The 15038-nt window shown below is 36.4% G+C and overlaps 1 protein-coding gene across 1 annotated transcript; it reads right to left on the bottom strand.

Annotated features, from left to right (window-relative positions):
• Positions 1 to 83: 83 nt before the first annotated feature.
• On the bottom strand, positions 84 to 14610 carry LOC139732506 (uncharacterized). The gene is made up of 14 exons (XM_071643365.1): positions 14575 to 14610; positions 13959 to 14027; positions 13369 to 13455; positions 11146 to 11181; positions 10631 to 10676; positions 10233 to 10369; positions 8672 to 8812; positions 7444 to 7581; positions 5928 to 6023; positions 5490 to 5566; positions 4443 to 4631; positions 3027 to 3213; positions 2470 to 2593; positions 84 to 124 (listed from the first exon to the last, which is right to left on the bottom strand). The coding sequence occupies exons 1-14, from the start codon at positions 14608 to 14610 to the stop codon at positions 84 to 86; spliced, it is 1404 nt and encodes a 467-aa protein (XP_071499466.1).
• Positions 14611 to 15038: the final 428 nt, after the last annotated feature.

Raw genomic sequence — 15038 nt, 5'->3', positions numbered from 1 at the left:
ACAGCGCGAGACACACTACATGTTTTAAGAGGTGTGATGGCGGGATCCCGAAAAATTTTCCCGACAAATACAGGTTCTTGGGATCACTCTATCAAACCACTGGATGCACGAATCGTATATCGCCCTATTGCGAAAGGGAAAAATCCACAAGAAACGAAAATATCAACACTGCCTAAGAGGTACAACTATAGAACAAAAGGGTTACCTCATTGATTACATAGTCTGGCTTCCATAACCCTCTGATTGTACCACTTTTCCTTTCCATAATACTAACGACTTTGACTTTTATTTGTCGGCAGAGGTGTAATTAAAGGACAAGTCCACCTTCATATACATAAGGATTGAGAGAGTGCAGCAATATCAATAGAACACATCAGTGAAAGTTTGAGGAAAATTGGACAATCCGTTCAAAAGTTATATACGAATATTTTAAGTATCTGCGCAGTCACTGCTGGAAGAGAAGACTACTACAGTGTATGATGTCACATGCGTACAACTATATAAGGAAAATAAAAAGAGAATTTCACAAAACTTTACTTTTTGAATAAAGTGCACAGTTCTTCGACTTGCTACTGACGTATGTTAAAGGTGATATTATTCCCCCTGCCTTCTGAAAGAGAGAAGTCGAGTGTTCTTTTGTTGTGCGAGAAAAATGGAAATATGTTGAATTTTCTTTATTCTTTCTTTATATCGTTGCACTCATGTGACATCACAAGCTATAGTAGTCTTTTCATCCAGCCGTGACTGAGCAGAAACTTAAAAAATTCATTACTTTTTAACGGATTGTCCGATTTTGCTCAAACTCTCACTGATGTGTTTTACTAATATTGCTGCATTCACTCAACCCACATGTCTATGAAGGTGAACTTGTCCTTTAATATAGAGGACGGGAGTACAGTTGGCAAAGGGACTGGAAACCAGACAATAATTGCGGTCACTCGGGACAGTACTGTTTTCTGTAGCATATCAAATTTTGTTGTTGTTATTTTGATTTAAAAAGTCAATCAGCGCGGGTACGTTTTTAATTTTGTGTCCAACTCATCAGCCTTAGCCTCTTTCAAGGCATCTCTCGCTGAGTGCTTGTCTCTCAATAGTACGTGGATTGACTTCCTCTCTGTGTTTGTAGCTATTGCATTCCTATCTCTTACGTTACACGAATTACGTCATCGGGGCTTGCCCCCCTTTAACTGTTACTGTAGGACTCATACTTGTAAATAATTATCTGGTACGGGTACTTCGTTTAAAAAATAGCAAATAAGATATACAATACACAAAAGAATCGATGTCTTTCGCGTGCATCACATCTGCTAAACCAACTTGTTTCCCTTTACTTCTGAAATATGCAAGGTGAAGTTTTCACTTCAAACTCCGCTCAGAGGGCCCTGAAGGAAGACCAAACTGTTTTACTTGTCATAAATTACACGTGTTCTCTGAACTCTGTGCCAAAACAATTATAGTTCACCTGGATTTAAAAGACAGCGTGTACAGCCTTTAAAAAATAAATTTCGTAGAGGAATTTGTCCCAAACTACACTTCTATCACAGTCTCATGAAAACATGGGGACTTTCAAATTTAGTGACTTTAATTTATTTCAATTAACTTAATTCCTTCTTCCACAGAACATAATATGATATACGCAAAAAAAAAAATCACAAATGATACTGAGTACATTAGAGTTGACTAATATAGAGGTAATAATGAATTGAAAAAGCATGTATACATAGTTATAAATCAACCTTGTTACATGTTACATTACCCATGCTCTTAGAAAAGAAAAGAAAAAAAATGAGTAGTTCACTAAAAAGCAGAACTTGTCATTGTGGACAACAATTTATTACTTGCAAGAAAATATTATCGAGTAACATCGACAACGTACTATTGGCTATTAATAGATACGAACTTAGATAGCCTCACACCGTTCAGCTTGCATTGCATTGTTATATGATATGCATCGGGTGCTCGAATCCGCTTTAGGAAGGGAAGCTGATAAATTTAATTCAACATAATATGGAGTCATCACTCTCTGTAAAAAATAAATAGATAAATAAAGTTTTAAAATTACAATTAATTTGTCTTTGGGAATGTATCGGAAGTACTGTATACGTACCGTATTATACGAAAGACAAAACACAACAAAAACACAAACAATGACCGTACCATAGTTTTGAAAGTTTTGAAACCCAATTTTCATGACTAACTCGGTAGCATATTATGATAATGGTCTAGTTAGATAGAACAGCAAAGAAATGATATGATAGACCAGTTTATACTCTATGGTTTCATTTGCTTAGTATCAGAAACAATCGTTCTTTTCATTACACATAATATCACACTTCCCCCTTTTATTTCATGCCGTCATGTTAGAGTGTAGACCTTACATTGAGTATAGTAACATGTCAAAATCATAAAAAAGATGCGAAACTTTTAACGAGTATACACTAAATAAAATTGCAACGGCGGTCAGTGCACCCGAGGCGTGGAGACCTTCTGTGGAAGCTGTGGTAGTCGATGGCGTGATTGTAGTCGGGAAGCTCCCGGTGAGCCAGGGGGAGAAGTTGAGCCACACAGGTGCTCCTCGCATGGCTTCGATTAACTGCATAATAATTATATTAATAGATAATAAATGAATGAATATATATATATATATATATATATATATATATATATATACATATATAATTATTTGGGGCTAAGAGGGAAGAGGGGAGAAATGTTATTTCAATTCCAAACTTCTTTCATGCTGTCATTTGCTGGAATTAATTCAATTTTAAAAACAGTAAGAAAACACACATGTAACACATCATATTCGGTATCTTCTAACAAAACAAAGGCGTTCTCTTGTTACGGTTTTTGATATCAAATCCTCTTTCAAAATACTATTGATAAATGGTTCCAGCTATTGGATCCACTCGACCCCCCCCCCCCCTTGTTTCCCTTTCCTTTTTTTTTTTTTGGGGGGGGGGAGGGTGGAAGGGGGTGGGGGTTTACTTTTAGTAGTTTCTTTTTACATAGGCTACAACACTTACCTTCTGCTGTCGGTAGCCATTGTGCGGCACACTAAACTTGTAACCAATAGGGCACAGGTTAGTTGTGACGTCATATGACCCCGTTGTCTCGCTGATCTTCCAGTCTTCTGGGTTTGACGCACTCTGACAGGCGTAGCTGAGCGACTGTCCACAGTCACGTGGTGTATACCAACGGCTGTCCTCATTACTACAAAAGATGAAAATTTCAGAACATTCTTATTACAACGCAGAAAATGGAGCTCATCAAGATTGACCAAAGTCTGAACATATTCTCAACATTCTTAAGAGCGAGTCGCATTGTCCTAGATGTAACGGCGAAAGTGAGATTACAGAATGCAAACCTCACAAGTGTTAAAGTAAAAGTTGCATAAAATTTCACATCGGTTTGTACTGTACGTGTGCACACGAGCCCACTATGTATTTTTGATATTTTCTTGCATTTCTTTATTGCTCTAGGGTTGGATTAAATTCAGTATACAAATAAGTACTAATGCGGATTAAAATGATGAGGAATGTGATAGGTATGTTCAAAATGTATTAATAGGAATATCAGTCATGCTTTGACAGACTACTCATCCACCATTGCACTCAGGAAGAGAACGGTAATGACATGAAAAACATATTTACTTTTCATACCCTCAACAGATGCTTACCTAGCACCGAAACTGAACTACTCAGATCAGATAAGGGTACTTTGAAATGAGGACCATAAAGTCCTCAATGAGTGGTTCACAATCTACAAGCTTGCTTCTTAGAGGACCTCTCAATTCTTGACCTCTCAATTCTTTTTTTCTCTCAACTGAAACATAACCTTGTATTATTTCTGCAAGTATTATACATGCATATATGTAACTTTATTTGTGTCATTTGATATCATTTGCAAAGTTGTATGTGTACGTTTGTTATATATTTCCTAACTTGTACTGTGTTATGTTCTCTTGGAAGAAAAGAGAAGAATGAAATGAATGATTTGAATGAAAGTCCTTTTCCTTTGTTGAATAAAAAACTTATGGAAATAAAATAAGATAAAGCCAGGTATAAACTATTAAAAATAAAGTAGAAGCGAAAGTAGGTTCCAAAAAAAAAATTCCATAATTCAGAATATAAGAATTCAAATGTTGTTTAAGACATGTTCATTTTTGAGCCATGCACCAAAAACGTCAAGTGCACAGGAAATCATAGATATTACCTTGCTTGATATTGACCATACATTTTATCATATCGAATTATATCCCCATCACATCCCTGTCATCACAACAACAACAACAACAACAACAACTACAAAAATCGGTTAAACGTTAATCTTATTCTATGCCTAATATATATCCTGTCAAATTCTTTGATACTTGTTAATGTATCAAGTACAAACTGGTCAGAACTCGAGGCCGATAATTCCTGCAAAATATACTATCTTACTTCAGCAGGACGCATGTCGTCTCGTCCAGGTCTAGGGAGGGTTCTCCGGGCGCCCATGTGAAAACAGCCGTGGCCATCAGCTGCGGTGTGACCATGTCCACTGCAGGGTAGGTGATGCGACACTTGACCATCTCGGAGAGGTCAGTGGTCACTCCAGCCACAGACGGCCCATCGTAAATGATGTTGAATCTTTCATAGAATGATACAAATATGTCCGGTAAAACCGAGCTGAATATGTTTGATTTCTTCAAACAATGTCCACTTCGTCAAACAAGCAAGCTGATACTCAAAGGATTAAAATTCTCCAAAGGTGAACTATTTGCGTTAGTAAACAAAATCAGATACTTATGTGCAATCATCCCTCTAATTCACATGTGAGAGATAAATTCGATTCTTATAGTAAGGCCATTAACCCGAAGAAGAATAATAATTACATGGGTATGAAGAGTTTATTTTAACATTCAATTGTAACATTAACATTTTAATTGTATCATTTACAATAGTGTCTTTAGTTAAGTATGCCGGAACAACATTTCTACAACTTAGAATCGTAAAACGGATATGACTTTAAAATTACATAATAATGAGCGATAATGATGCTGTGATATATATCATGCATATGCTGTGTAACGGACGTCGAGATCCAAAGTTCTCTTGAATACAATTAGGCCTACACAGTTATTACATGCAGGTAGCTACGTATAGCATAGCATAGAAAAAGTCAACCGACAGTACTTTTTTTTTTTTGGAAGAGCGATGTAAAATAAACAACGCATCACTTTATGATGCAACGTAAAAAAGAAATCCTTTTCTTTCATCACATTTATTTCTTTTTTCTTCAATGAAAACACTGGTCGACTTTCCTCTTTTCTACTCTTCCTCTCCTTTTCTAGAAAGCAAGTTAGTATGATATTGGAATGGTAAACCTGATACCATAAGGTTTGCAAGGATATGATGTCTTAATTGAGCTTGTTATAACCCTTGAGGTCAAATGAAATATATATTACTAAATGCTCACAAGTATATATTATATTCATGACAACGTACCCATAGTGTGTAGAGTCACCGTAAAACCTCAAGCGGTTGGTATCGTTCTTACCTCCGCACTGAGGATAATTCGTGAACTGGATAGAGGTTGGAGGAGATATAAACATACGTAAACATATAAGTAAACCTTCTTTGCCTGTCGTGACTATAATGCATCATTATGTTTTAGTTTTATTTCACCATATTGTTTAAAGCTAAAGAAGTAATAGATGAATAAAAAAAAAAAAAAGATAGAGGATCTATATGGCGAAAGTTTAAGTGACCTGAACTGGGAGTCATGTGGCTCGTTATCAATAATAAAACTGTAGAATAGGCGTCTTCTTCTCCTTACCTGACTTTCTAACATCTTCTCTCTTTCTTGTCAATCTATAGTGTTAACAAAAGAAAACAAGTGGATGGGATTCTGCAGAGGTCTTACAAATCAGCATGTGTACTTACCTCATCCGCGTGAAAGCCTTGATACCGTGTTGTGTGGAGGTACTTTCCTTGATGAACATTGTCACCATCCGCTACGACCACCACACGCTTCCCGTCCTACGGCGATACATTATAGGGAACAAGGAAATAGAGAAATAAATGGAAAGATAACTAGATAAATAAATAGATAGATAGATAGATAGATAGATAAATACATACATACATACATACATACATACATACATACATACATACATAAGTAGATTGATAGGTAGATAGATAGATCGATAGAATGATAATTTTGAGAGAAAGAGTGAAAGAGCTTACCTGAAAACGGCAAGCCTGTATAGCTTCATACATCATGATGTGGTGTTCACCTGGTTCGCGGCTATTCCCCTCATTTACTTATTTATTTATTTATTTATTTATTTATTTATTTATTTATTTATTCATTCATTTATTTATTTATTTATTTATTTATTTATTTATTTATTTATTTATTTATTTATTTATGTATTCATTTATCTATTCATTCATTCATTCATTCATTCATTCATTCCATGAAATCAATATCTCTATTATAGAACAAGCTGTAAGATTTAGAATAATGTGTACGGGAAGAGTTGATGCTCGATGGGGCAGGTTACTGATGTTCTGATGGTCGTTGGTTTGGAGCCAGTTTTTATTAGAGGGGAAAATCAAGTTCAATAATAAGTAAGTCTAATAAGATAGAGTAAAATATTTCCAGTTCAGTGGTATAATTCTGATCGAAATCAGACGAAAAATATTTTGCTATGGAGGGGGGAACAGTCAATATGAATATCCAAATGGCAAAGGGAGCATGTCATTCCCTCACAACTTACCATAATAGTCTATACAAAATAAAAATGAAATTTCCAGTTTTTCATTCAACCGTAATTATGCCAAAGGCTCATATCCTTGTATATCTAACTGATAACTATTCTGAAGTTATTCAACAAGGAATAACATCATGTTTCAGACTTCAATGGAAGAGACATTGAATTTTCGTTATCTTTTTTTCTACACGATCAGTGCAAAATTGCGAGGGTATGACATGGTTAGCTCACTCATTAAAAACATATTCATATCCACTGTACAAGAACTGTTTTGCAGAAGGTAGCAAACTTTCAAAATAACTTCCTCATTTTTCAGCCGATTTCAGTCAAATTTTTACCGTTGAACTCGTAAGATTTTACTCTTTTTTATCAGATTGACTTATATTTGGAGTGGATTTCCTCTTTAATGACGCTAGAGGTGCTACTGGTGGAAGTGGTGATGTTGGTAATGGAGGCAACATAGTCATGGATGTGGGTGATGCAGGTGAAGATAGCAACATCACCGACAACCACTTTGATGTTGATGAAGCGATTGTGATGATGATTAGGTCGGTGTATATAAATGTAGTTGCATTGTGATGGAGGGGCATTATTGTTGAGGTCAATTAAACGTTTGAGGACCATATATTACGAGACAATGGATTATACAAATGGATATATAAACAAATGAGTAGATGTACCTCTCTCATCCTCCGTAGCGTCGGCCAGACTCCTCCGTAAGTATCCCGGAGATCTGCGGGACTCAAGATGCGATCATGACCCAGGTATCTCTCCAGAGGACCGTTCACATCGGCGTCGTGACCCTGATCATATCCTTCCTTGCATTTCACAGCATAAAAAGGGGGAGTTTGAATGATATCTGGCTCTGTGAATAACTATTAAAAATCATCTTTATGAGATGACATGCAAATATTTTGGTATATCTCTAAAGACATTGTGCTAAGCAAATTATTTTCTCCTTTCAATTGACAATATAAATATTTGCCTTCAATAGTCCTATTTGCGAACCCACCCACCCCCCCCCCCCAAAAAAAAATGAAATAAAATGAAATAAATCACCTGAGAAAACGTCTACACAACTCCTAGAAAAAATGTACTCTCCAACCACGACATCTTTCATTATAGGATCACATGGAAAATGGAAAGAATTACATTGGCTCAGGGTGGTGAGTTGGCTCAGTCGGTTGCGCATCTGTCTTCGACCCGAGCGACGCGGGTTTGATACCCGATTGTCACTGAGCAATGTTATGTGTAATCATACCGCCCCCTCTAGCAAGAGGCAAAACACTCTGTCCCTCGGATAGGACATTAAATTTATAAAATGGAGGTCCCAGTGTGAGAGAGAGTCACAATTCATGCACGCAAAAGATCCCGCTTCATTCATTCATCGCAAAGAGCAGGGCGTTTAACCCGGTGAAGTGGCCCAGCCTCACATCCAACTGGACCCCATGGAAGATCAGCTTAGCATAGCTGAATATGGGCTATCCAGCCATCTTCTCAGAGGGAAAATGAACCAACAAACAAACAAATAAACAAACAATGATAAATGCAGAAAAGTGTCACAAGCGGAAGTATCTATAAGAACGCACTATTGTGTATGATATACATTTTGATTTTTTTTTTTTTACAGAGAAGTGCATTTCCAACACAATATGAAGCTATTGGTTTTATCATTTCTTTTTTTTTCAAGTCCACTAAAAAGAGATTGACAGGAAGAAAAAAAAATGCTTCCACAGAGAATTAGGAGCAGTGCAGGTAGAAAAAAAAAATCACCCTGATGCCCACCCTGGAGGAGGTAGAAGTTTCAACTACATGTATTCCTCATAGCATGTTGGGAACTTCTTTCGAACGAATGAATTTTAAGACTACACACAATAAAATACATTAGCTACTTCTTTGTTATCTTACATTGAAGTAAATCCTCACGAACTCGTCCTCGTTCTCGGTTTGGTCTAGCCAATCTCCGATGTCAGCGATGACGTCGGCCAGCGGCACGTTGAACTCTCCACAGCCGAGAGCGAAGCGGGTGCCGAGGTGTGCCACGCGCATCTGACGAGAATACGATCACATCTGATTCGTAACGTAACTCTTATCCGTATGTGTAGTAGATCAGATGTATAATCAGATGTACATCAATTTAAAAGAGGGCAGTTCGATCATCAAGCGACGGTCACTTGTGTAGACCACTTCATCATTTTTTTTTTCAGTTTTCGTTCAAACACAGAGAGAAGGCACATAGAAATAAGAGGATGGAAGAATGAGATGTCATAAGGATGCAGAGCTGTCATGAATTTTAAAGGGGAAGACTAGTAACCGATCAGTGGGAATCAGTGGGAATGCTTAGGGATGATTGTTCCAATCCTTGTGGGATTCATGTAAGAGTACATTATATATCTACTGTTGTGTGAAAATTATTTGCTTCAGAACGGTCATGAGCAGATTAATGCCCCGTCACTGACCAGGCACGCTAACCTGGAAACATTAAACTGCACATTACTTGAATATGAGACCATTCTGAAGCAAATAATTTTCACACAACAATAGATGTATTATGTACTCTTAAATGAATCCCACAAGGATTGGAACAATCATCCTCCAGCATTCCCACTGATTCCCACTGATCAGTTACTGATAGCCATCACCTTTAAAGGCCCCGTCACATTACAGCGAATGCCCAACGAATGCCCAACGTATGTCCAATAAATTTGAAAATTTGAAGATAGCTAACGTCCATTGGTAATACTAGAATAGTTCGTAACATGCTTGGCGTTCTTTGTATTCATTAGCTATTCGTCGGGATACGCAGAGATACGCTGAAGCAGATTTTATTTTTTAAACATGTCCAAAATCTCCAGCGTATCTCTCCGAATCCCTAAGAATAGATAATGAATTCAAAGAACGTCGGGCATGCAAACTGTCTTCACATTTTCAAATTCGTTGGACTTTCGCTTGGCATTCGTTGGGCATTCGCGGTAGTGTGACGGGGCCTTAAAGGTTTTTCGAGTTGTTCAATTCATCTTCGGCAATAAATATTTCAATATTTTGAAAGCTATCTGATCTCACCAGCGTTATTCATCGTAATTTGCCTTCTTTCTCCTCGCAAGCACATTTTTGTTAGAAGCAAATATGACTCCTTCCGAAAATGAAGTATAGAAGAAAGAATGGGGCACCGGGATGAAACACAAGCAATCAGCGCTTTGATTATGGCTATGATCATTATTGCTATTCCTTTTTTCCTTGTTGGGTCATTCATCTTCTCGTTATACTATTATTCTTAATCAACACAAATGTTTCCATACCCCTTAAATTTGTTCATTTTCATCTAAGTATTTTGTTATTATCTTTGCAATTTCCTAATTTCATTATCATGTAAGAGATGAAGAATGAGTTGTTATTCATGTACAATATTAATGATTTAAAAAACGACAAAACAACAGCAACAACAACAAACTGAGAACAAAAATCTCACGGCATCGAAGCACCACCAGATGTCGAGTTCGACGCTGCGGATGCCCATGTTCAGCATGTCGACGATGCTGAACTCGTGGTTGGCGATACCGATGCAAACGTTGTCATAGGGAGGGGGCCATTGACATGTATCGTTGGCTAGGAGATGTAAATTATGAAGTCATAGGGAAACAATATCCAGTAAAACATTATATATATATATATATATATATATATATATATATATATATAAACGTAATGAAAATAAACAAAGGGAAAACTGACCAGAAACGAATGATAAATAGTGAAAACTTTTAGCAAAGAGAATGGGTTTCCATCGCGATTCGAGTCGTTATTTTTATTTCTTTATTTTTTGTATCTCCTCCTGAAAAAGAAAAATCAAACTTTGCAGAAGCTTACCTCCATATGCGAGTCCATACGCTCTGTTATTGAATGCATTGTGAGCCTGCGTACGAAAATGAAGGTTAAATTTCAGTCATAATTCGAAGAATGTTAGCTAAAGCCTGGTTTTACCTTGCAAGGAGGCACTATTACCTCTTTGCATGGTTTGACAACACAAGAATCAATTTTACAGGTGTGTTATTGTGATGAATATTGAATTACTATTACGAAAGAAAAAAGTATGCATAACTTAGTAAGTCATTGAAGTTGCTTTTATTGTATTTCTGAAAACAAAAGAAACGTGAAGTATTCACCCGTCTTCTTTTGCAAATATACGGTAAAACCACGAAAATGTATATACATGTAAAACACAAGCATAACGGTAACCATCCTATTCAAACTTCAAGCAGCTATCCTTATGATGAACTTTGTATCTGTCAGAATTGATGCCGATATTAATGTTGAACATAGACTGCATATATCATATAGACAGATGTTGCAAGCGTAATTATAAGAAAGTTTGGTATACTCACGTCGAATACTTGCATCTGATCAACACGAAAATTTATCTGTAGAGAATTTCAGCACAGAAAAAAAAGGTCCGCTAAAAGATTTTTATTTCACACAATCATATTGACAACTTCTTTCGTTACTTTACCAACCATTGTAATGTATCCTTACTGTAAGTTTTTAATTATTGTTTTCGTTTATAAATTTACATACTTCATTTTTTTTTACTGAAGAAAGTGAGATTTATTGTTATATATTATTTCATTTTAAAAAAAAATGAACTGAACTGAATTCATGGGAATTAAATGTTGTTTTTCTAGTGCCTCACCGGCAATCCTCAAAGATACAATGTTGTTGACAGCTTTCAGAGTGCAAGTTTCGTAGGAAGTTACTGTTTGCTTGTCTAAGTGTCTGTCTATATAGTTATGTATTCGTCGCAAACTTTCAGTTTGTCAATGATTTGTCATAAGAGAACATGATCATATCATAACATTGTATTACACTGATATAGCTGATTCTGTGTGCATGCACTGTTCGTGATTAAGTTTGCCTTTTCCTCCCCTGGCAACCAGCGGCATGCACCTGGAATCACCACAGTCTTTGTGTCATGTAATGTGATTTTTTTTTTTATGTTGAATTGTCAAAGGCATAATAATAATAATGACAACAACAACAACAACAACAATATTGATAATGATAATAATAATAATAATGATAATAATAATGATAATAATAATAATGAAAATAACACAATAATGATAGGCCAAGTTACAGAATAAAATTTAGAAGATTACCTCTATTTCTTCCCTGATCAAAGCTTCACGCTGTATAGGCTTAGATGAGAGGACAATTAGTTACTCGTTCATCTAACTACCGACTACAGCAAAAAGTAACCAAATAATAATAATAATAATGATAATAATAATAATAATAATAATAATAATAATAATAGTAATAGTAATAATAATAATAATGATAATAATAATAATAATAATAATAATAATAGCAGTGAGTACAGTATAGTCATTCAGTATTACAGATGTGAAACCTGTGTGACAGGAAATATCCGATGACACGGACACCTCGCTCACGTACGGTACATATGAGACTAAGGAAACATTTTACTACTCAGGAAACAATACAGCGACAAGTGAGTGCATGCACACACTTTCATTTTCATCCCACTTATTACAAACATGATTTCTTCTTCACGCTCATTGACGGATTGTCTCTGTTGAGATTGGATCTGTTTTAAAGGGTTGATATAGTTCTGGTTGAAATGGATATTCAGGTTTAACTTTTTGCGAGATAATTAGAAACTACTTATATGAAATATTGAAAATCGTATACCATTATTAAAATTCTAAGAGGGGATAAAAGTTTTTTGTTGATGAAAATCGGTTTTGAAATGGCTGAGATATCCCAAGGCAAAGTGGTCATATGATAAAAGGTGGGTCCCACCTTTTATAATGACCACTTTGTTTTACTTCGTTTTTGGTTATCTCAGTCATTTCAAAACTAATTTTGCATCAAATAAACTTTTATCTCCTGTAAGAATGATGTTTTTCAATACTTCATATAAGTGGTTTCTAATTATCTCGCAAAAAGTTAAAACCTGAACCTTTAAGGTGTCTAAATACGAAGGAGCTAGATGAATTCACGATCAAGGTACTATAGCACTAGAATCAAAGATTAATTCACTCAGATTAATTTCATTTTCGATACTCTGCAACAGGGTTTAGAAATTAGTTCTATTAATAAACTTGGACAGTGTTGTCAAAACTTGGCGGCCGGACTTAGAGTCAGCATAAGGCCAAGGCTTCATGGCTTATGTTGATATGATGTATGTAAGGACGAAATCAAAGTGATCTAAACATTTTGTATGTGCAACACCAGACACAGTTTGACAACGTGTTTTGTCACGTTTTCGTATGTATAGTAATCTATGGCACCAAAGAATTTCATGAAAACTCGAAAGGAATGGGGCCAAATATAGTTGCTTTCAGCCCTTTACTTGCAAGTGGAAATAAGCACATTGAAAATGCTCTTCTTTACGAGGAAAAAAAAATGCTCTGTGGTATTTTAAAGGATTTTATCATTCTGCAGATCACGCGAAAAGTTGGAAAAGTCACAGCCAACCATTATCGAGGTTGGTGCTCTTTGGTTTCTCTCTGGCGACGGGCCCGGCGGGGAACGAGGACGGCTGTATCTAAACATGCTGTTTGTGATTTCGTTTGGTGTCTTACCTGCAATTCCCGTTGTGTTTTGAGGGCGAACTGTAACCATGGCTGGACTTCGACAGTCCCTTTCCTGCACCGCCCCTTGTCGTCACACTAGAGGAACGGAACACGATATTCAACTATACTTATTTAGTGTGAAAAAAAAAAATCTATATATCGACGAATGTTTGGTCTGATTCATTTATCAGACATCAAGTACAGTGTATAAGGATTTTGTGCACGTCTGGCAAACTTTGGTTGAGAACAGTATGATTTTTAGTTATGACCGTAAAAGCCTACCCCAGGTTTTATAAGCTTTGTATCTCTTGAACCACTGTCAGGTTAAGCTAATTTCGACTTTTCAGAGAGGGAATTTTCTGTTGTTCGTTTGTTGTTGCTTTTCCTGTAGTGGTGTATCCCTTCAACACAATTATGCTGAGTCTCTGCTAAAGAGTGTGTATATAACACATGCCTTTAATTCCAGCCTCTTGACGCAGCAGAGCCTAATGATAGGTAGGCCTACTATATTTTAAAGATGCACCAAGAAATCAATTGAAGCAATGGTGAATTTCTATAAGGTTCAGCAATGGCGAGGTATTATACTTCCTGACACTAACCTGGCATGGCACCTCTGTACTCAGTCCACGACATTCGTTTGCTAGAGATCCAGTCACCGCTGAAATGATCTTAAAATATACAAGGAGAGACAGAAATGACATACAGAGAGAGGGAATGTGTGTGTGTGTGTGGGTGGGTGTGGGTGTGTTTAAAGGGGAGAAATATTGATTGACAATCACAGAAATATTAACAATGACGTTATAGCCTGCTGAAATCAGTAAAGTATCATAACAACTCAAACAATGCAGATAATGAAATTCTCAGTCTCTATTCAAACACAAAGTACACAAGATAATCACGATAATAAGATCCCAAAAATATGGTTTTCGATAATATTATTGATATGAAGCCATGAGACGGGGAAAACGTGTGACAATTAACGAATGGTTGATGGAAATTATGAAGTGTGAAACATTGATGGAGCAAACATTTTGACTTAATTTAAAGGAATGTGTAATCGGGAGGATAATATGAACCCGTATACACCAGTTTAGCATGTAATGATTGGAATCAGAAATGACCTCGAAGTAGATCCAACACACATCAATTTCAACGTTTGTGAATGTCATTTTGGCCGATAAACCCCCTACAGGAATAATAATTGTATTGTCTTACTTGGACTGCGGCATATACAACAAACAGTAGACGCATGTTGACAATGGAATCAATAGCCCAATGTGGGGAGACCGAGACACAGACGTTACTGTACTCCTGAATTGCTACTTCAATTTTGACGCTTGTTTTCTGTTCACGAGACGAATTGAGAAGATATCTGTATTTGTCTTCGACCTAGCATATTTGTCGAATAATTTATCTTCGCCGAAATGTTCTTTGACCCAGCCCTGATCCCATTCATGACTCATGCGAGTATATAAATTGATAAGCAGCAATAATTACGCAGCTCGTTAGGCAAATTAGTAGATTATTGCGTAGCATCGGGTATGTAGCTATAAGATCTATAAGGATAACTTATCTACGAGTTGTGTGTATTATTGTAATCAGTGTCGTATAGATATACGGCACTGATTGTAATTTGTGCAGAGCGCCCTCTTGTACGTGAGCCAGTTTCTTGATTGGAC

This window comes from Diadema antillarum, unplaced genomic scaffold, assembly GCF_040938485.1.
Source record: "Diadema antillarum isolate AM-2024a unplaced genomic scaffold, OU_Dant_1.0 seq00000429_RagTag, whole genome shotgun sequence".
NCBI lineage: Eukaryota > Metazoa > Echinodermata > Echinoidea > Diadematoida > Diadematidae > Diadema > Diadema antillarum.
The sequence above is the reverse complement of the archived record's forward strand: the minus strand, read 5'-3'. Positions and strand labels throughout refer to the sequence as shown.

Coding starts and splice junctions, on each gene's coding strand:
- LOC139732506 (XM_071643365.1), bottom strand. CDS start 14,610: ATGCGTCTACTGTTTGTTGTATATGCCGCAGTCCAA. Junction 11,182..13,368: donor AAACACAACGGGAATTGCAG/GTAAGACACCAA, acceptor AATTCTCTACAG/ATAAATTTTCGTGTTGATCA. Junction 4,632..5,489: donor GGTGACTCTACACACTATGG/GTACGTTGTCAT, acceptor ATTCTATGAAAG/ATTCAACATCATTTACGATG.